Source organism: Balaenoptera ricei, chromosome 11, assembly GCF_028023285.1.
Source record: "Balaenoptera ricei isolate mBalRic1 chromosome 11, mBalRic1.hap2, whole genome shotgun sequence".
In the NCBI taxonomy this organism is placed as follows: domain Eukaryota; kingdom Metazoa; phylum Chordata; class Mammalia; order Artiodactyla; family Balaenopteridae; genus Balaenoptera; species Balaenoptera ricei.
Window position 1 is genome coordinate 36,321,273 of NC_082649.1, and position 23,585 is coordinate 36,344,857.

The window sequence follows — 23,585 nt, forward strand, 5'->3', positions numbered from 1 at the left end:
TCAGTGCCCTTGTGGGACTGGTCCTGCAGTTTCACTCTAGCCTCTCCACCCCATCATCTTCCTTAGTCTCTGCCGGTATCATTGCACACCTGGGTTTATTCACAGGGTCTCCAAGGTGGTATCTTAGTCCAAATAGTCCTTAAGTATAGGAAAATGTGCTCAATTTCACTTAAAATAAGAGGAAATAAGTTAAAACTATGCCGAGATGCCATTTCTCACTTGTCATATTGGTGAAAAATAAGCTTCACCAACACTCTGTTGATGAGACCGTGAATCATATTGTTGATTGTGTGACACTGTGCGTGTCATAATGTTGGTGAGAGTGCAAAACAGCATAGCCTTCTGTAAGGGAAATTGAAAATATTCATTAATCCTTGATCTAGCAATCCCACCCATAGCAATTTACCCTGAAAAATACATCTCCAATAATATGAGAAACCACAAGCATGAGATTATTAATTGAGGAATTACTGGAGATAGCAAAATATTGGGAACAACCTACATGCCCACCCATGGGAGAATGGATGAATAAACTGTGATGCATATGAACAAAGGAAGAGCATGTAGCTGTAAAAAAAAAACATCCAGGCATACCTGTTTTATTGTGTTGCGGTTTACTGCACTTCAAAGATACTGCAGTTTTTACAAATTGAAGGTTTGTGGCAACCCTGTGTCAATCAAGTCTATTAGCGCCATTTTTTCCAAAAGCATTTGCTCATTTCATACCTCTGTGTCACATTTTGGTAATTCTCACAATATTTCTAACTTTTATTTATTATTATTATTATTATATTTGTTATGGTGATCTGTGATCAGTGACCTTTGATGTTACTACTATGACCTGCTGAAGGCTCAGATGATAGCATTTTTTAGCAACAAAGTATTTTAAATTAAGGTATGTACATTGTTTTTTAGACATAATGCTATTGCACACTTAATAGGCTTCAGCATAGTGTAAACATAACTTTTATATGCACTGGGAAACTAAAAAAATCATGTGGCTCGTTTTATTGCAATATTCTCTTTATAGTGGTAGTCTGCAACCAAACCAGTGATATCTCCGAGGCGTGCCTTTAATGAGGAAGATACTTATGAACATACAGATGATTATAGGATGCACTAAGTGAAAAAAGTGAGACACAAAATAATGTACATATATATATATATATATATATATATATATATATATATATATACACACACATATATATATGGTATGGTAATTTTGTATCAGAGAGAAAGGATAATAAGAATATACATGGTACTTACGTATGAGCAAAAAGAAACACAGGGGAGATAAACAAGAAACTAATGCATTTGGTTGCCTGTAAAGGAAGGGGAAGTGGGTTGGGAGGGCGTGAGACTTCTCTAAGAACCTTATTATCTAGTTGTGGCTTTTGAGCCATGATCATGTTTCACATACTTAAAACAATCGACAATTTTTTTTTAAAAAAACCTAAAATGTAATACAAATAGAAACAAATGAATGTACCTATACATCAACGGATAGCATAACCTCCCAGATTTAAAACAATCTGAGTAACTTTTGAACATAGTGCTCTGTACACCCTCAGTGGGATATATTCTAGGGACAAAAAGAATTGCAAAGAAATCTTGACCTCCACTTAGTACATTTGCTGTTGGTCATGGTATTGGTGGTGAAACGGAGCAGGACCCTAGGGTCCTTGCCCCCCATGTCCTCAGCTTGCCTTTTGTCTGTGGAAAAACTTTAGCCAAAGAATAAGTTTAATCAGAGAAGTGAGAGAATGCAGAAACAAAGCAAAACTGTCCAACTAGACTAAATAATAATAGTGTAGTCATTAAGCGTAGTCAAGGACCTTTAGCTCCTCCTCAAGGGCTGTAGATAATATTCTGAGCTGTATCCTGTGAGCTGTCTTATAGATACTGAAACCCCTACCAGGTGGAAGAAGTTAACTACATGATGATGAAACTGTAGCCATGATATAAGCTGCCACAATTCCGAGAAATGAAAACAAAACGACCCTGGAACTGAAGATTAACCGTACTTAATCAAGATGACGCTGGTCAGACCACTGCACGACCAATTTCAAGATGACTATCAGAGCTGACTGTGCTGTTTCTGCATGTAGCCCCCCTCCCTCTGTCTATAAAAGCTCTTGCCCACTGATTGTCAGTGGGGGGAGTCGGCCTTTGGATAGGAGTCCGCCCTCCCCACTGGCTGCCAGCATCCGAAATAAAGCAAACTTTCCTTTCCACCCACTTGCCTCTTTATTGGCTTTTGAGTGGCGAGAAGCTGGACCCCACTTTCAGTAACAGCAGTGTAATTTGGAGCAAATGAGTAAACATATTGAAGCTGCTGGGAACCAGAGTTCTCCCAGAGGGAGAAAGGAGATCACAATATGAAATGAGGGAGGACAAGGAAGAACCCTGAGGTGTACACTTGGTATTGGAGTTACAGTATAAGCTCATAATGTTTTAAAAAATACGTATTTCCTAGCTCTGTCCACTCAGAGGGTCTATAAGCACACACACACACACACACACACAGAGAAATAGATGTGGTTATGTATGGATATAGCTGTAGATATATAAATATACAGAGATGTAAATATAGAACAAGAAAAAGCTAATGGAACAAAATGTTAACAATTGGTGAACCAAGGTGAAGGGTATATTGGTGTTCACTGTACTTGCAACTTTTCTGAGGGTTTATAATAGTTGAAGATAAAAATCAAGGGAAAAAATAGTTTGTCTTTATCATTGCTTCCCATCTGGATTACAATTTGGTTGCCCTTCTCTGGACTTTTTCTAGCTCTGGTTTATCTCTCTTGAGAGCTGGTGACCAGAACTGCCTACAGTAATCCAGGCACAGGAATGCCAGCCCTGTAAGTCAGGGTGAGGTGCTTCCAACCTTGTTTCATATACTCCTTGGTAGGATCCTGTAGTACCAGACAGGATCAGATTCTCCAGGTACCAGCTATGGTGACTCCTTGGGCTCTTGCCAAGGATGGAATCAAAGTTTAGAGCCCTCATATGTGAATCACTCCAATTGCTAATTTACAAGTGCATTAAAACTTATTAGCCATTTTTCTGCCCACTCGCATGAACTCATGAGATCTTTCCACGGACTATCCCCATTTATTAGATTCTCCGCAGCCTAGGAGAATTTAGTATTGCTGATGCATTCAACAAATATTCCCTGAGTATCAGGCACTATTTAGCACTGGAGGTACAGTAGTGAAGAAAGACAAAAGTTTCAGACATAATGGAGTTTATGTTAATGATGGTAGATAGATGATAGCAAATAAATAAGTAAAGAGTTGGTGATACAATCGATAGGAACAGAGCAGGCAAGGAGGATGGAGTCTGGGGTGGGGGTTAGGGAGTGGTTTGCAATTTTTAAATAAGGTAGCCTGGGAAGGCGTCATTGAAAAGGTGACATTTAAGCAAAGACCGGAAGAGGTGAAAAGGTGAGCCACAGTGATACCTGGGGGAAGGATGTTCCAGGAAGTACAAGTATCCTGTGGTGGGAACCATCTGGCCTGAGTAACAGGAAGCTAGCGGAAGTTGGACTGAGTGGTGAGAGTGAGGGAGAGGGCAGAAGGAGACCAGGCCATGAGGGGCGGGGCAGATGGTATTACCGGGCCTTGTAGGTCACCTGTAGGTCACTGTCAGCTTTTGCCCTTGACTTGAAGACAGGAGCCTCAGGAGGGTTCTGGGCAGAGAAGTGATGTGGTCTGACTCACATTTCTAAAGTCTTAGCTAAAGTAAAACTCCTTCTCTGTGTGTTCTCTTTCAGATAATGTTGATTCACGAACGGATCTCTGAGGACGCCTTTTTATTTCTTCATTTCAAAAGTCTCCTGCTAACTGATGACAGCCTCTTCAAATAATAGCTAGAGCCGCCACCAAAGTGCCATCACGGTTCTGTCAAGGGGTCTGAAACGAGCGATGGCCATTCGTGGCTCTTTGGGGGTCACGCCCACATCTTTGAAGATGAAAAGAGGCATGGGAGAGATTAGAGGCTATGAAGAAGTGAGAATGAATGTGGGGGACAAAGAGGCCAGGAGGCCAAGCCTCATGCTGGGGCGGGGAGCATGCTCGGGGTGGAGACACAATGCAATGGAAGCAAACAGGACTCTGTGATGTTGGGCGAGGGCAGAGAACTAGAGGGTGGAGATGTCCGTGCCCCACTGCAGCGCTGCTGAAATGGCCACAGCAGGTGAGTGGCCAGGAGAGAGGCACAGTGCACTCCTCTCAGTTGTCACAGCTTAGAATCTACCACAGGAGTCCTGGTTTCTTCCATTTCCTGAAACCAGCCACTCTGCTGGACATAAACTTTGTGGTCTTTGGCCAGTGAGCCCAAGGCATGACCATCCAGGGAGACTCTCAGCTGGGGTTTCTTGGAGCCCTCTCTGTGGAGCTGGCTGGTCTTGTGTTCAGGTAGGGGTCACTGGAGAGATGAGGGGTGAGATCTCATCCAAAGGACGGGTCTGAGAAGGGGCCTGGGACTTGGATGCACGTCTTATCTCTTCCCTCACCGCCTCTTACCACAGTGACTGGAGCAGGGACATCACTCTGAGCCTTCCCTCCTGGGCTCTGCGTCTGTGTCCTGTGCTCCTGTGCTCGCTGCGTCGTGCCCTCCATGGGCAGGTACTTACAGAAGGATGCAGGTGAGCAAGTAAGGGGAGAGGGACCATCAAAGCAGAAATACAAGTCCTCCTCCTCCTCTCTCTACCTTCCTGGCCCTTTACAGTTCTGTTTATGACCATTATTTTTAATAGATTTTTTGATGTAAAAAGCAAAGAACTGGGACGCTACTGTCTTATCAGACCAATGGCATCAAGACCAATAACACCAACTGGTTTTATGACACAACAGAGGAGAAATAATCAATGCATAAATTAGAGCTTTTAACATTGTCATAAACTCTGGAGCAGCAGGATTTAGTGACCAGGAACAGGCCAAGATATGACAAAATTGTAATTGGGAGATAGGAAGTGACACTATTTTTCACAGTAAAATAAAAAGAAGGGAAAGGAGAAAATGAAATGCACAGTCTTTGACAGGCTGGGTTACAAACGATCCTTTCAAATTAAAAAATGCCAGGAACTTACGTGATATCGGCATTAGGGTGAAGCCCAAAGACTTCGGGGTTATCTAGGGATGGCAATGACTGGATGTATTCAAAATACTGGTCCAAGGTTTTGCACACGGGGATTTTATATCCGGTATAAAAACAGAATGACGGTTCAAACATCTTCTCACTGAACCAGACCTATATGCGAGAGAAAACAGGAGAAATAAAATTGATGAACATCTAAATGAAAACCCAAAACTGCCACGATCAAGGAGATAGGGTCACCTTATTTCCATCTTAATCATTTTTTATATTGGGTTTGAAAGTACCTTAACAAAACGACTGATAGTATAATTAGACATAGATTAATAAAAGAGAGAGGCCACAACACAAAAACAATGAAACCCGGTCTCTGTTTAACACCAAAGAAGATACTTTCCAAGGGTGAGGAGGAGAGAGCCAGCCTTGCAAGCCCACCCTCTGCTAAAGTAATTTGATGACCCTTGAGCTCACTTTAAAGAGACGTGAGAATGTATTGCAGAAGCAATAACCACACACACGAGAGCATATCTGGGCACTTTCACCACCTCCTTTCTCCCCCCGGACAGGGCTCATGCTTGTGCTCAGCGTGGCTCACAGTGGCGCTGAGCACTGCACACGAGCGGGAAAACTTCTTACAAACGTCTCCCCTCCCACCCTGAGCTGGAGAGCTCCCTCTGTTAATTAAGTTATGTCCCTGGACACAAGAACCAAATATATCCAACCATCTTACTGTTTTCCTTTAGACCTCCTTTTCTCATTCCATATGAACTGATTATCTGTAAGGTAACAGTGAGAGAACAGATATATACTTGGTGTGAATAGACTTATTCTGAAGAGGAAAAAAAAAATGCTGAATGCCTGTGAGCCTCATTTGAGGCAATAACTTCTGTGTCTAACGGAGTGATTTTCCCAGTAGGGAGGGAAATAATGGGATGATGGGAGGAGCAGAAATGCAGGCAGGATGTCTGAATCACTCAGAGGACTCCACGTGAAAAGAGAGGGGGATTGTGCCTTCCTTCGGTTGGTCACACTTTCTCTAGTATCTTCCCTCCATATCCTTCTTCTTCCAGCTCTTTTTAGGTCCATTTCCAGTGAAATACTCTGTGTACTGGTTTTCTTCATTTTTTACTCATCACACTTCTATCCTATTCAACTCCTGTCCACAAGGCCTTGAGCTTAGAAAAGGAACGGAATGCAAAGATGAGACACACACAGTCCTTTCCTTCAAGGAGCTTGTGACACAGTAGAGAGATAAGCCAGTTACATAATAACCACAATATAAAGTGCACTAAGGTAAGAGACAGAGGAAATAAAAATAAGCAAAGTACTAAGGAGGCTTAAAGCCAAGAAGAAAGAATAGCCAGATGGGGGCTTCCCTGGTGGCGCAGTGGTTGAGAATCTGCCTGCCAATGCAGGGGACACGGGTTCGAGCCCTGGTCTGGGAAAATCCCACATGCCGCGGAGCAACTAGGCCCGTGAGCCACAATTACTGAGCCTGCGCGTCTGGAGCCTGTGCTCCGCAACAAGAGAGGCCGCGATAGTGAGAGGCCCGCGCACGGCGATGAAGAGTGGCCCCCGCTTGCCACAACTAGAGAAAGCCCTTACACAGAAACAAAGACCCAACACAGCCAAAAATAAATAAATTATTAAATAAATAATAAAAATAAAGGAATTCCTTTAAAAAAAAAAAAAGAATAGCCAGATGGATGTCAGGTAAAGCTTTATCTAGGAGGTGATTTTGGAGATAAGCCTTGAAAGATAGAATTTTGACAAAGGAACTTGTGATTGGGGAGAACACACACGCAAAAAAACTGATGCAAAAATGTGAGGCAGGTTGGGTAAATGATGAAATCACCGTATTTACCCTAAGGTAAATATAATGCAGTGATAAGAGATCAGACAGAAAAAGTGAAGTGAGGTCACATTGTGGATGACTATGGATATCAGGGTGAGGACTAGTGCTTAACTTAAGAAATGGGGAGCAGTTGAAAGTCATTAAAGAAAAACAGTGCTATGATTATGGTCATTATTTATAAAGATTAGGTTTTTAGTGATGTGGATGACTAGGGGGGCAAAGGCCCTGGGGTCTTCAGCACACAGACAACAAATGACCACACTGAGTTTTGTGTTGCCAGATGACATATGTGTATAAAAGGAAAATGAAGTTTCCTCTTGTTTTTCCACTACTTTATTTATAAAGTACAAAAGTATAAATTGTAAATCCACAAATAGCTAGACTCAAAAACACAAAACTAGTTGAGTTTCACTAAATTTGGAGGACGTTTTTGGTATAATCAAAATACAGAGTATGAAGTCTACATGGAATTACTTTGGGAGACTCTAGAAGGTACCCTACAAAACTAAGCAGTCATCCTCCAAGGACAGTGAATAAGGTTCTACAATTATTGGTTTTAAGGGAGACATACCATAAGATGCTGAGAACAGAGAAAACAAATAAGTGTTCAAAGATAAGCCCCAAATTGAAAGTCATAGGGACAGAGGATCCCATTTGAAGGCACCAGTTTACAATTGAAGTGATTTTCACTCAGGCAATTCTGGATAACATGGTTGGGGTAAAGTGGCAGCAGAGGACAGGCCTTTGCCTCCCTAGTCATTCACATTCTATGCCTATTTGAAGAAATTTATTAAGCTGAATGTTTATGCTTTTCTATACTGGGCTATCTTACATATTTTTTTTAAAGTAGGTTAAAAAAATTTTTTTAATTTATTAAGCAAATACTAAGTAAAGGTCAATTCCCTTTCCTCATCTTCCTTGACCTCTCTCAGTTGACATTTCTTCTTTCTCAATACATTAAAATACTCAGGGCCTTGTCCTTAGCTTCTTTTTTTTTTCCTTCCCTTTCTCTACACTTTCTTCTTAGATGATGATCTCATCTAATATCTTGACTTTAAGTGCCATCTGTATAAGACAAATTCCAAATCTTTTTCTCCAGCCCTGAGCTCTCTCCTGAGCTCCACACCTGTAAATCCAACTGCCTTGTTTATCTTCATTCATTCTCTTATTCAACAAATATTTACTGAGCGCCTACTATGTGAAAGATTCCATTCCAGGTGCTGGGAATTTGGCAGTGATGTAAACAAGAAAAGTGCCTGCCCTTATGGAGCTTACAGTCTTAGACAACTGCACTTGGGTGTCCAGTAGGCATCTCAAAGTTTACACAATCAAAACAGAATTCCTAATTTCTACCCCCAGCCAATAAAACTCATTCTTTCCCTGCAGTTCTTTCCCTTCTCTGTAAATAGTCCCATTCTCCATCTAGCTGCTTAGGTCAAAACTAGGAGTGATCCTTGACCACCCCCACTTCCTTCCCCCTTCCTTCCCCATCAGCATTCTGCAGGTAGTATCTGTACAATATATCCAGAATCTAACCGCCTCTCACAGTCTCCAGTGCCAAAACTCCAATTTTAGGTACTTGTACAGTTATTCTAAAACAAAGTATGCTTACCAAGACATCTTTTTTTTTTTTTCCTCTTTTGAACCTCAGATACAGAGGTGAGTTTATCATACTCCTGCATTTTATTATTCTCATGACTCTAGACCCTTTTTATTTTAGTTTTCCCCTCTTCAGCCCTGATATCCACTCCCAGTCTCCTTCCCTTTGAGGGCTTCTGTTTAAAGATATTGATGTACGTCCTTGAATTCGTGTATTTATCCTTGAGAAATATACATGTACCACTTTATAGATCTCATTTTATTTTTTAAAGCTCTGCGCTCAACACTATGTTCCTAAGATCTATGCATGATGTCATATGGATCATTTCTTCCAAGTGCTGCATTGTATTCCATGATAGGCATCTATAACATTTAACTCATCTATTCCTCTGTGACAGACTCCCAGGTTGCTTTCAACTTCCCACTATCCCAAACAATACTATGAATAATATCTTTGTACATGTCCACAGACTTGTCTGAGAATTCCTCTGGGACATACACTCAAGAGTGGGATTCTGGTTCAGAGGGTAGTCATATCATACACGCTTCTTTTTTTTTTTTTTAATCTTGGTTTGGCCACGCCACACGGCATGTGGGATCTTAGTTCCCCGACCAGGGATCGAACCTGCTCCCACCCTGCAGTAGAAGCGTGGAATTTTAGCCACTGGACTGCCAGGGAAGTCCCCATACATGCTTGATATGACTAAGTGCCACCAGATTGCACCCTTGAAGGGTGTGCAGTAGTATTACATGTGCTCACCCACTACTGCTTATCTATTCTCTTAGGCTTCTTATCTATTCTTTTAGGCTTATTCAGCCTCACAGTGGATGCTGTAATGCTCTACCAGATCCTTCTCCAGGACCTAGGCACTAGCTCCCCCAGCTGTCTGGAGTACTGGCTACTGAGGGCTCACAACATTGTCCCTCCCAGGAATTGCCCTGGCAGAAGGGAGCCGCCTCAACCAAGATCATGCCCTGGGGGAAGGGATGACCCACAAGCAGATCTCCATCTCAGAGTCTGTTTCTGGAGAACCCAACCTATGATGGTCACCTGCAGCTCCACACACAATATTGCCATGACATTTTTATACATATCCATTCATGGACTTTTTCTAGAAATGTTCTGGTATGTTTACCTAGGCTACTTAGTTTCAGTAAGTTTTGCCCAATTGCTTCCCCAGAGATCTGTACCAGATCTGCCTCCACACATCCTTACCAATGCTTATCATCCACCTTTCTCCACATTCAGCTTTAAGAAAAACTTGCAAATATTAGTAAGGGTTGAAAAAAAATTCAGATTTCTGGTCAACCTCCAGTTTACCAAAATACCCTCAAAGCTTATGACTTGTTGTTGAGGTCTTAATTTTGTTAAAAGGGAAAAAAAAATCAAAGAATTAACAACTTAGATCCTAATATAAAGAAATCAGATAACCGTAAAGTACTCCTATATCTGATTTTTTTCCGCTCAGGTAATGTATTTTGCTTCTTTAACGTGTAAAAGTTTTAGGAATAACTTGAATCTGGTAGATGTACTTATACTATTCACCCTTGATGTGAAAGCCAGAATTGCTAAGAATAATATTCTCTAGAAAATGTTTACCCACATGATATATGCAGATTTTACTGGGCACAGAGGGAAAAGTGAACACTTCATGAATTTTCAATTGTCTGTCCTAATGGAAAGAGATGAGAAAACTCAAATTTTGGCTCATTCTCCAATCACTTATCTTGGGGCTTCAAATTGCCCTGAAGACTTGCAATCAGAGGAAAAGGCAGAGATATCATGTCCAGTATTTTTATAGGAGGGGAAGTGGGGAGAGACCGTGGACATGAGCAGCTAATCTATACAGGAGAAGATTCATAGACCATTGAGAGTTGACCTTTGTTCTATCCTGGACCACAAGTAGATTGTTAGTTGGTTTGGTTTTGGTTTGGTTTGGTTGGCTGATTCTTTTCAGCAGCTCTGCTCTATATTTTTTTTTCCCTTTAAGTTTGGCTTACCTGCTACAAACAAAAAATATTCTGTTTAATAGGAAGATGCAATGAGATGTACAACCATGCTTTTTTTTTCTAAACTGACTTACTCTAGCAAAGCAATTAAGCAGACGTTTATCAAAGTCGTCCGTGACTCTGCCCCCATATTGTACTTCTCCGATCATGTACCGAACAGTACTCCACGACACGCCCTTTATTAAAAACAGAAAAGAATTATTCATTGTCAACCCAAACAAATAGTTCTAAACATTTTGGATCTTCCTCTAAAGGAAAGGTCTGGAAAAGGAAGCACTAGCTAGACTGCATTTTAAATCACTCATTATCTTATATTAATAACTCTTTTGCTCTTACATGACTGGAACTTCTATGGTTTGTTCACCAAAGAAAAATCTACAGTACTAAACGTTGGTGAATATATTGCTCATTGATTATTTAAAATAGGGGGAAAAGAAGACTATTTTTCAATCTGTGGATGTAATTACCTGTAATACTCATTATAGTAATGCCAAGCTGTTAGAGAAGAAAAAAGTCACATTTAGTGAAGAAAGGAGAAAAATCAAGTAATCAATGCTTTAATATGCTTTCTTAGTAATATATTTTCTGAAACAGTATAAGAACAACTAGAACATTATTCACAAGATTTTTCTACAATGCAATCCTTTCCTGTTTCATTATGTGAGCTATGACTACATCAAAGTATTTATTAATTTCCATAGCACTCTTACACTAGCAATACATTTCAGATATTAATAGTTTTTTTTATTTTAAAAAATGCTTCAATACATTTGGGGTAGGAGAAGTAAGGATGCTTAATTTTTATTTACTTTCTCTTGGTTAAAATTTTATTTTTCAGCTTCATTGCCTTTCAAAGCAACTATTTCAAGGTAACTGTCATTTGTATATACCAAAATGATAAACAGTACCAGAATACGAACCCATATGACATAATTTTTCATCAAAATGTCCTACTCAATTTAATATCCCTTTGTAATTTCTAAGAAAAATTATGGTTTGATTCTAGATTTCCCCCCTACCCGTGTAATAATTCATCATGGCTCACTGTCATCATACTGATACTGCAGAATGTATGATTATCTTCGAGATCTACTATGAGAAGGAAGAGAGGGAGAGACAATAGGAAACTTGTATTTATTGAGCCCTGATTATGTACCATACACTGTGCTTTCACAAATGCTAACTCATTTATTCCTCACGGAAACCATGGCCGTTTTATAGATGAGGAAACAGGCTCTGAGAGGCTCATAAAATTCCTCAAGATCATGGAAAAAACAAATTTCCAACTCCTTGCAACCCTTATGTGAAAGGACAACTGGGTTTGTGTTCTTAGCTCGGTGACCTGGAGGAAGTCCATTGTCTTCTCTTGTCTAGTACCTCATCAGTAAAATGGGAATCATAGTAACACCTTGGGTATCTACCTCACTGAGTTGTGAAAATAAAAACGAGACCCTGCACATGCGAGCACTTTGAAAACTGTGAAGTGTTACACAAGGACCAGTGACCATTATTCAAATCATTGCTATTTATCTGCATAAGCTTAAGCATCTGTTAAGATGTGACTTAAGGTACAAAAGAACTTTTACATGGGCTGGGAGATATTCTCATTTCTGAGGATTCTGAGTAAGCATGAGTGAGATAAAGGAAGAAAAGTCTGATTTAAGGTATACATTCTCTTGAAGTGCACTGTGGCACTTGGATGTGACATGAAGAAGGCTGTGGTGTTTCTCAACACAATGAGTTCCTTTGTCAGGGCTCTGCCTCTGTTGTGCATGAGCTCAAGAGAGAGAGAGATGGGGTGGAGGGGGACACAAGTGTGAGATGGAGAGTCCCAGTGCGCTCCTATGGGCAGTAGGGGTGTGAGTCGAAATGGCTGGACCAGTAAACAGGTGATTGGAATGATTGGTCCCCTTTGGGAGAGCTGGGGGGAACCTCAGCAGGGCCACTGCATATCCCAGACCGGGAATGTCTGTAGAACTTTGATTTAAGGATGGCAATGAAGACAGAAAAAAGAAACAATTTCACTCACTTTCTTAATATCGCATTCATCAAGGTGATTCTGAATAAACTGAACGCTGGCTGAAAAGTCAGCGGAATTGAATTCATAAGGAATATTCCATCCTAAGGGACCAAATTTGCGTCGCTCCTTAAAAACAACAGAGAAAAGTAAGTATTGAGAGAGTTTTAAATTGTATTGCAGCTGATACCTGTTTTTATTATTAAAACATAAAGTACAGTAAAAGTAAGGCATGATATTGAAATAAGTTGACATCATAAAAGAACAGTATATGATTTTGGATATAGTAACAATTAGAGATATTACTCCTTGGCTCTAGAAAGCTTACAAGAGCAAATCTCCAAATATTTGCCAAATTGGAGTTCTTGGGTTTAAAAAGTGTAGGTCTCCATTGTCAACTCAAAAAGTGCAGTAGGTGCTCAATAAATATCTGTTGAATGAATTAATTTATTCTAAACTGGACTGTTGAAAGTTTCAAATGTTAAATGCAAGGGTTTGAATTTTAGTTTTTTAAGGTGAATGACTTAAGCACTCAAGGGCATTTAGACTCCCTGCTAGTTTCACTTTGTAATCTTGCAGTTTCAGATTTTGAAAACTAAACATTTTCTATGGTAAAACATGACATCTCTCTCTTAAAACATTCATATTGCCTTCATTTGTTCTCTCCTGTGAAACAGCGGCTGTTTCAAATCGCCAAATTACTCATAAATAATCAAATGGGGCTCAGGCCAAATGACTCAATTGCTTTGATATTCTGGAGACCATTTTAAAGGTATGTGAGTGTTAGAACTGATATTTCCAGGCCCTCATCACCTAGCAAACAACACGGATTAACTCAAACATTACCATACTATCAGCTTTCCCTGCCTCAGCACACAATCAGTCTCTCTAAGAAAGGTCCAATTATTTATTCAGGTTAGCTCCTAGACGTTTGACCCTAGTGCCTCTCCATATGGAGAGTAGAATTCTAATACATCTACGGGAAGATGTAATTCTACTTCTCTACCTCTAAATGTATACTAACTTTTCTCTCTTTTGCCTTCCCTAACCCAACACACACACACACACACACACACACACACACACACACATTGTTTTCACAAGCCAGTCCAATACTTCTTCTTGCAGCTGTTCCATGCTTTAGATCTTGAATAACACTACCATTTAAAGGAATCTAAATGAATTGCAGTTTGGACATATTCATGGACAAGTCAGAAAAGAAATTGAGAATGTGCAAAGCTTTAATTACTGATTTTTTAGGATATGCTTTTAAGATTTTTTTATATAAATTTATTTTATTTATTTATTTATTTTTGGCTGCATTGGGTCTTCATTGTTGCACGCGGTCTTCCTCTAGTTGTGGTGAGCAGGGACTACTCTTCTTCCTTGTGGTGCACGGGCTTCTCATTGTGGTGGCTTCTCTTGTTGTGGAGCTTGGGCTCTAGAGCACAGGCTCAGTAGTTGTGGTGCACGGGCTTCGTTGCTCCACGGCATGTGGGATCTTCCTGGACCAGGGCTCGAACCCATGTCCCCTGCATTCACAGGCGGATTCTTAACCACTGCGCCACCAGGAAGTCCTCTTTTAAGATATTAAATAAAACATCAAAATTAATCTGGGTCCAGCTGTCCACCCTGGGAGGTCAGACTGAGGGCAAACAACCCTTAAAAATGTCAACTACTAGGGTTATTTCTAGAGCTGTTCTTCTTTAGGTTAGGCTGTCAGGTGTTAGACATTTGCATGGCGTGACTCCCTACTCCTTAGCTAATTAGACCAAAGGTGAACAACCAGCCTAAGAAGAGCCAGCACTATCCCTTCTCCCAGGAATTTGGACTTACAGTTCAGAACAGGTATTCAGAGTTTGTCCTAGTCAGAGCTTAAACTAGAGAGGTTTGTAAACTCAGGAGTTGTGAAGCACCATCTTCCACCTTGAACACAGAGAAGATGAGGAGGAACCACGGGGTCGGGAGGAGGCCTTGACAGGAGGAGACATATCTCCCATTTTTGTCTCCCCTGTTGTACCTGCGCCTCGGGAGAAGGATCATGGTTGTCTAATAAACAAACATGTGAGTTGATTATTATCAGAATGAAAGGCACTCTCTGTCACTCTCTGGAGGGTCAATTAGGAAGCTGACATGTGGTTTTGAATTTCTTGCGTGGGTCCCAAAAAGCACTGAGGTGAGCCTCCTCCAGGTTGCTCTAGGAGCAAGGGGGGCCTGGAGGGTCTATGGGGTGCTAACATGAAAATGCATTCAGCTAACACTTGAGGCTCTGGGATTTCTTCCACCTTGAGGGCTTCAAAGAGAAGAATGCTAACCACTTACGAACCAAACACAAATGTTTTCCCATTGTTTAAAAAAAGAGAAACAACTCTAAAACAGTTTTACCTGTTTTGACTTAGTTTTTAAAATTTACTGTTCAATTAGGTAGGATACTGAATGAAAAACAATTCTTTCTTTCCAATTACTGAAGCTGCTTAAGTTGGCTCTGTGGAAACACTCTCCTTTACATGCACTGAGCAATTACAATTCAGTTGCTCCTTAAAATGTGATCTTTGAAAATTGCCCTAATCTGAGGTTTGCTTCATTTTATGTTACTTACTATCAATTTTTATTTAAAATGTTCAGTTTTTAGGTTGGTTCACTAAAGTCATAAACTGTTTAACTCCTTTTAGAAAAAAAGACAAAATATGGTGTCTTTTCTTTCACAAATGAGGTCATTTCACTTTCTTGCTATTTTTTTTTTTTTTTTACTCACTGACCCCTATAAGTGACAATAAAGAAAAAAACAACTCCTAAGTATGATCTTGGAATAATATCAGGGTAGACTCAAACCACTGGGACCTAAGAACTCATTTGGAAGCTCAAAAACAGAGGACTTTGCTAGAATTTGGAATATTTGGCATATTGAATCTCTCCAATCCAATTAGTATTTTTGAAACAATAGGATGAGTCTTATGTTTAGAAAAATATTAGGATGAGTCCAATAATAGAAAAATATTAGAATCAGTGTATTTTCAAGAAGTTTTAATCTAGTTGAGAAAATAAGACAAAACAGGAAAGGACAACACAGTAGTAAATATAATTAACTGTCAAATTTTCACAGGTGATAAGCTTGAAGAAGACATTCAATCAAGGGCTCCTGGGAAGAATGAAACTGAAGCTGGTCTTTGAAAAGAAGGGAGAAAAGAATCCCGGGTTTGTCAAATGTCGGGAGCAAAGACAGGAATGCAAAGTTCACGATTCGTCTAGAAGGAGGCTGCAGGACTGTGCCACTGCAGCAGAGGACAACCTCTGGTGAGTAGCTGCAACTACATCCCCACGTGATGATTCAGGGATGAAACGTAGACAGATTTGATGTCAGGAGAAAGAGCTAAAACCTGACTCAACAGAAGGGTGTTATTATCTATTATTAAGTTGGAGAGTGATGATTTTAGGAAGACTAGTCTACTCCCTACTACATTGAACCAATAAGGTTCCTTCTTTTCATTCCAAAGAATATATAAAACACAACTACTAGTGAAATATAGAAAACTTGGAATCCTCCTTAGAACACCGAAGAGAAGCTGTTCAATGGAGTCATCATTTTAATGATGTCAAAGCTATTTCCAGTTTTATGTTAGAATCTACCTCAGTCCAATGATCCCCCCCTCCCACAGTCCAGTGAAGATTCACTTCAGTCCCATCTTCAAAACAAAGCTCTCTTTGGAGCATCACTACCTATTTATTTAATAACTGGAGTTAACATAAGATGAAAAATGCAATCTATACTAGACAATATAAGGGAAACTTGAATAGGTAAAAATAATTAACAGAAATGGTCAGAACCACTGGGAAACACTACAGAGGTATGTGTAAAAGATCTTTTCAAAAATCTGTATCATGTTACTGTAATTATTTTGAAGAGATCTGCACTAAGAACTTTATAATCATGCCTCCCCAAAGGGAGAACTGGTATACACAGTATTAAATTTGAAGGGAGTGTTTGTCAAGGCTTAAACCTAAAAAATATGTCAGAGAAGTGAACACTTTTCTGAATGAGGAACTGTTTAACAGTGGTACTCTCTGAGCCCCATAGATATGGCCATTTTTATTAAATATTAAACAAATATTTTAAGAGCCATGGGAAAATTTCCAAGTTTGCAACTGCCACTGCAGGCCCTTAGAGCTCCTAATCAAAGATTCTTGCAGTAAACCTCACAAAGTTGTGTATAAGCCATAAGAAAAGTCCCAAATGTGGGCTTCAATGTGGGTGAGCCAAGGTGTGGGGGAGAAATAGCCAAACCATGAAAAGGTCATAAAAATGACTAAAGACTCCTCCCTGAAGGGCAGTGGCTCTCTGGGAGTTATTCTCCACTCTCATTGCATATTAGCATCACTTGGGAAGTTTTTAAATGGTCTGAGCTCTTCACCCCGATGCCTCCTCCAGGGGATTCTGGGGCCCAGGCAATGGCTGAGGACCACTGCTTAAGATGCTCACGGGTCCAATGTGCTGCACTACGAGGGACAGTATATTGACTATCAATAGGAACAAAACAGGAAATGTTATTGTGACCTGCAGGAGGTGTTGGGAGGAGACTACAAATGGAATTGTTGAAGAAGAATTGTTGAATTTCAGAAGACCAAGACTTTGGAGGAAGGTATATTTAAAATTAAAATCCTGAAGGGTGAGTGTGGGCTTGCTCTGAAGGCCAGAACAGTGCTACACTGGAGTTTCTGGCAAAATGTAGAGAGAGAATATTGAGGCCAGAGGGAAGTTTCCCCCTAGAGTCATCTTCAAGAGGATGCAGGAGGACTTCCCTGGTGGTGCAGCGGTTGAGAATCCACCTGCCAATGCAGGGGACATGGGTTTGAGCCCTGGTCTGGGAGGATCCCGCATGCCGCAGAGCAACTGGGCCTGTGAGCCACAGTTACTGAGCCTGCGCTCTAGAGCCCGTGAGCCACAACTACTGAGCCCATGTGCCACAGCTGCTGAAGCCCACGCGCCTAGAGCCCGTGCTCCACAACAAGAGAAGCTGCCGCGGTGAGAGGCCCGCACACTGCAGAGAAGAGTGGGCCCTGCTCGCTGCAACTAGAGAGGGCCCGCACGCAGCAGCGAAGACCCAACACAGCCATAAATAAATAAATAAATAAATAAATAAATAAATAAATAAATAAAAGAGGATGCGGGAAATGTTCTCAGGAAGTAGTGGCCAAATAAGCGGAGGCATGCCCCATGGTGCTGGGGGTGAAAGGCTCCCATGGGGAGGGCGGGAGGGCAGGAGGGCTGGCTGGCCGAGACAGAGACATCAGCCGACTGCAGCAAGAGCGGCCGCTGCCGCAGTAACCTCCTGGCCAACGTGGATGTCAAGTTCCTGGAGGAGAGGGGAGGAAAGCCAGGGGGAGTAGGAAGCAAGCAGAGCTTAGTGCAGAAGCGGCTGGTGCAACTATGCAGGTTCCCATGGCAGCACCCAGCGCACCCCCTCCTACTGGGTAATCCTGCTCCCATCCCAAGACACCCTCCCCCACTCTCCTACCCAAGAAAGTTGTCCTTGACCAGCCAAATCTATTTCCCCTTCTTATAGGAGAGGAGGGATGCTCACTTTGTCCTCTGCAACAAGAGTAGGGTCCACATAACACGTGATGCTCTTGAGCTAGGGTGAGTTGATGGCATGATGCCAAACTTTGATTCAGTAAGAGAAACACATTGGAGGGCAGGCAGGGGTTGGCTATTTTACCACTAGGTCCTGCATTCTCATGTGTTATGGATTCCAGCATGAACCCCTTGTAACCGAGCAGGAACCTCTGAGGCCTTCCCAGGATAGAACACCCCACCCATGTCCTCCGCCTGCCTATTGTCTGTAGAAAAACTTCAGTCAAAGAATAAATTTAATCAGAGAGGTGAGAAAATACAAAAAGAAAAGAAAAAACAAGACAAAATAATAATGCTTTAGTCATTAAACAAAGTCAAGGACCTTTAGTTCTTCCTCAAGGACTATAGATAATATTCTGAGCCATGTCCTTTGAGCTGTCTTATAGATACTGAAACCCCCACCAGGTGGAATAGGTTAACTGTATTCTGCCCACAAGCACATAGACCCCAGACCAGCTGGAACCAAACGATTGATGATGTTGACTCCCAATTACCTCACCACCAACCAATCCCATGAATGCCCATGAGCTGACCACGCCCTGTTCCTTGAACACTATAAGACTCCTCACTACCCCCTCCAGGGTGGTACACACAGTTTTGAGGGCATTAGCCTGCTGTGATCCCCTCTGCCTGACAAAGCAATAAAGCTATTCTTTTCTACTTCACCCAAAACTCTGTCTCCACATTTCTACTCAGCAAGAGTGAACAGAGGCTGAGTTTCAGCAACACTCTCCCCAGCCCAGAAGCTTCATATTATGTCACATGAACCAATTCCCTCTTCTTTTTTTCAATCTCTGCAAGGAAAAAAGTATATACATCGTGTTTGTATAAATCAAGGGATATCCAGGTAAATTTGGAGGAATCAATTCATCGATTAACGAATCAGGAAAAGACTTGTATGCAGAAAACTATAAGACAATGATGAAAGAAATTAAAGATGATACAAACAGATGGAGAGATATACCATGTTCTTGGATTCGAAGAATCAACACTGTGAAAATGATTATACTACCCAAAGCAATCTACAGATTCAATGCAATCCCTATCAAACTACAAATGGCATTTTTCACAGAACTAGAGCAAAGAATTTCACAATTTGTATGGAAACACAAAAGACCCCGAATAGCCAAAGCAATACTGAGAAAGAAAAACAGAGCTGGAGGAATCAGGCTCCCTGACTTCAGACTATACTACAAAGCTACAGTAATCAAGACAGTATGGTACTGGCACAAAAATAGAAATATAGATCAATGGAACAGGATAGAAAGCCCAGAGATAAACCCACCTTATCTTTGATAAAGGAGGCAAGAATATACAATGGAGAAAAGACAGCCTCTTCAATAAGTGGTGCTGGGAAAACTGGACAGCTACATGTAAAAGAATTAAATTAGAACACTCCCTAACACCATACAAAAAATAAACTCAAAATGGATTAAAGACCTAAATGTAAGGTCAGACGCTATAAAACTCTTAGAGGAAAACATAGGCAGAACACTCTATGACATAAGTCACAGCAAGATCCTTTTTGACCCAGCTCCTAGAGAAATGGAAATAAAAACCAAAATAAACAAATGGGACCTAATGAAACGTAAAAGCTTTTGCACAGCAAAGGAAACCATAAACAAGATGAAAAGACAACCCTCAGAATGGGAGAAAATATTTGCAAATGAAGCAACTGACAAAGGATTAATCTCTAAAATATACAAGCAGCTCAGGCAGCTCAATATCAAAAAAACAAACAACCCAATCCAAAAATGGGCAGAAGACCTAAACAGACATTTCTCCCAAGAAGATATACAGATTCCCAACAAACACATGAAAGGATGCTCAACATCACTAATCATTAGAGAAATGCAAATCAAAACTACAATGAGATATCACCTCACTTCGGTCATAATGGCCATCATCAAAAAATCTACAAACAATAAATGCTGGAGAGGGTGTGGAGAAAAGGGAACCCTCTTACACTGTTGATGGGAATGTAAACTGATACAGCCACTATGGAGAACAGTATGGAAGTTCCTTAAAAAACTAAAAATAGAACTACCATACAACCCGGCAATCCCACTACTGGGCATATACCCTGAGAAAAGCATAATTCAAAAAGAGTCATGTAGCACAATGTTCATTGCAGCACTATTTACAATAGCCAGGACATGGAAGCAACCTAAATGTCCAACAACAGATGAATGGATAAAGAAGATGTGGCACATATATACAATGGAATATTACTCAGCCATAAAAAGAAACAAAACTGAGTTATTTATAGTGAGGTGGATGGACCTAGAGACTGTCATACAGAGTGAAGTAAGTCAGAAAGAGAAAAACAAATACCGTATGCTAACACATATATATGGAATCTAAAAAAAAAACAAAAGGAAAGTTCTGAAGAACCTAGGGGCAGGACAGGAATAAAGACGCAGACATAGAGAATGGACTTGAGGACACGGGGAGCAGGAAGGGTAAGCTGGCACGAAGTGAGAGAGTGGCATGGACATATATACACTACCAAATGTAAAATAGATAGCTAGTGGGAAGCAGCCGCATAGCACAGGGAGATTAGCTTGGTGCTTTGTGTCCACCTAGAGGGGTGGGATAGGGAGGGTGGGAGGGAGATGCAAGAGGGAGGGGATATGGCAATATATGTATAGGTATAGCTGATTCACTTTGTTATACAGAAGAAACTAACACACCATTGTAACGCAATTATACTCCAATAAAGATGTTAAAAAAAAAATCAGGTACTTGACTATTATATCCAACACTAGAAACATATAAGCCACAATCTGTCTATTCAGAACAGTCCTTCCTGTAACAGTTGTGTGTTAAACTCTAATGTGCACACGAATCACTTGGGCATCTTATTACAATGCAGATTCTGATTCAGTAGGTCTGGGTGGGGCCTGAAATTCATCTCTTACAAGTCCCCAGGTGATGCAGATGGTGCTGACCCAGGGCCACAAGCCCCTAAAGAATTCTGGATTTTTCTATCAAGCTGGCTTTATCCTAACCAAGAAAAGAATATGTTTAGGCAATATCACAGTAAACATTTCTGAAATTGATAAAACTAGAACCAAGGGAAAAATGCTTGAATTATCTGCACTCCTTGTATAGTCATAGAACTGGACAACAGAATGTTAGAAATGGGAAAAATCTTGAAAGATCACCTCCTTCTGCCTCTAAACACACAGATGGGGAAACAGAAGCCTCAAGAGGGACGTAACTTGACCAACCTTACGTAGCTTATTGATGTCACAACAGGTCTAAAGTCCAGGCTTCCTGACTGTCCATGAAGTGCTCTTTCTAACACACTATGATTGGATTTTAAGAGATCGTCACAACCTTCTTTTTCATAGACATGCCACTGTTAGCTTCACGGCCTTAGCAGTGGAGAATTTTTTCTGTTTTAACCCAAATACAAGCCACGTTAAGTGTAAGCACACTTCGGCCCCATGACCGGCCCGTGGTCCTGTTCTTCTTTTTAGCCCTTGGATAATGGCCACTAAAAACACAGGTTGCCATGTTGACCATATGGAAAATACCCCCCAGTCATCTGTCTGTGATAAGCACAGTGGAAGAGTTGAATCATCACTACTAGGAAAAGAATCATAAAATTTATTATTTGTGAATTGGGCTTTAAATAACAGAGTTTAAAGCAATATTTGTATTAGAGTGTGATAAGGTCTAGCAAACCCAACAATTCCCAGATAAGAATATATGAAATCGGCTTCAGTGACTTTAAAGCTGTAATTTACAATCAATCCAAAGGCCACAATGGAACTTGGCAAAAATAACCACCCGCAAAGCGTTTAACCTGATTTTAAGTCTCTCAGAGTTGGGGGACAGATAAACACCAGCTGTCCCCTCTAAACAGCCCTCTCTGTTGGGCAGCATGAAACCTGGTAAAGTGGTGGGGACAAGGAACCTACGGGTAAACAAGCCCAGTATTTTCTGGGGTGGGCACCCAATTCCCCTCCACCTTTGGGCAGGGTGGGGAGAGATGAGGCCAAGCTCTGCCGGCCGCTGTGCACAGCTGAACCATGACTCCTGGTTTAAGCCGGTTGATTCATTTTGTCCTCACTCCAACCTCAGGGAAAGAAGAAATGTAAGAAAGAGTTAAAGGAGTCCCTTTATCTCTCTGTGAAATCAAGGAGTGAATCAAGTACATTAAAATTATACAGCTTTCGAATACAGAACAAAATACAAAATTCAAATATAGAACAAAGCAACAACAAAATGAAGATAATCCCATAGAGATGTTGTTGGGCAGCCATAAAATTATTAAATGACTATATAATTACACAGTAAAAGCAAAGAGCAAACAACCTGAAGAAGACAGGTGACCCTTGTGACTCCTCTTCCCAACACCACCACTACTGTCACCGGTGGGAGGAGGGTTGAAACATACTTGTATCCAGGGCAGGCAGCATGGGGCTTGACTCCTAGATCTACTGTTTAAGAAGGAACTTAACCTCTCTGAGTCTCAATTTCCTCACTTGTAAGATGGTGATAAATCCTACATTGAAAGGTGGCTGTTAGTATTACACGAGATGGTGTACGTAACATTCCTGGCCAGCACAGGCACTTTCCAGACCAAGCTCCCATCACAGTAATCCGTTTGTTCATCCCACAAATATTTATTGAGCTCTGGCAATGCCCCAGCTGCTGCTGTCACAGGGGGAGACCCAGCAGTTACAAAAGAACAAAGTCATTGCCCTGGAGAATCTTATATTCTAGGGGCCAAGGCGGGGGGGGGGGGGTCCGGAGGACACATAAATACATAAACAAATATGCATGTCCTGTGCCAGGTGGGGAAAAGTGCCATGAAGGAAAAAGAAAGCAAGGTGAGGAGAGCAGACAGTGCAGCAGAGAGGCAAACATAACATCATTAGCATCCTCTAAATGTGCAAACTGCTCTCAGAAGTTACCTGCACAGTGGAGTGTAAAAATGCTACAGTGTAAAGCATTGGCTTCCACATGGGTAAATTACTGATATCCAGAAGGTCTTGATTAATTCCAGCAAATGTTCTTTTCAAACCTGCGCGAACACCTTGGGGTGGCTCATTAGTGAATTTGAGAGAAGTCTGTCGTAAAAAGCAAATAGTAGTTTTGTTTCTATAAATTACTGTGAAGAATAAAATAGAAATTACAACACATCAGACAACAATATGCTTATGGTACATAAATGAGCACCGTGTAAGCTACTTACGTTGATCAGAGCTAAAACCCAATAAATTAATACTGAGTCTTATAACTCTTCTGTGGGAATCTTTACCATATAATCTTGATAATTATAGTCAAGATTTTGACGATAATGGCATAAGATTTTGCAACGCAGCCTCTACTGGACCAGAAAGCCTTGTTATGTTTGC

At 40.9% G+C, this 23,585-nt stretch overlaps 1 protein-coding gene across 1 annotated transcript in view; it reads right to left on the minus strand.

The window, feature by feature from the left end:
• The window catches only part of DNAH8 (dynein axonemal heavy chain 8), a 329,367-nt gene that overhangs the window by 36,832 nt on the left and 268,950 nt on the right, over positions 1 to 23,585 (minus strand). The window contains exons 85-88 of the mRNA XM_059938771.1: positions 23,142 to 23,297; positions 12,597 to 12,713; positions 10,642 to 10,743; positions 5,099 to 5,259 (exon numbers count right to left, since the gene is read on the minus strand). Of these exons, the coding sequence (XP_059794754.1) occupies positions 5,099 to 5,259; positions 10,642 to 10,743; positions 12,597 to 12,713; positions 23,142 to 23,297 (536 nt within the window). The remainder of the gene's footprint in view (positions 1 to 5,098; positions 5,260 to 10,641; positions 10,744 to 12,596; positions 12,714 to 23,141; positions 23,298 to 23,585) is intronic.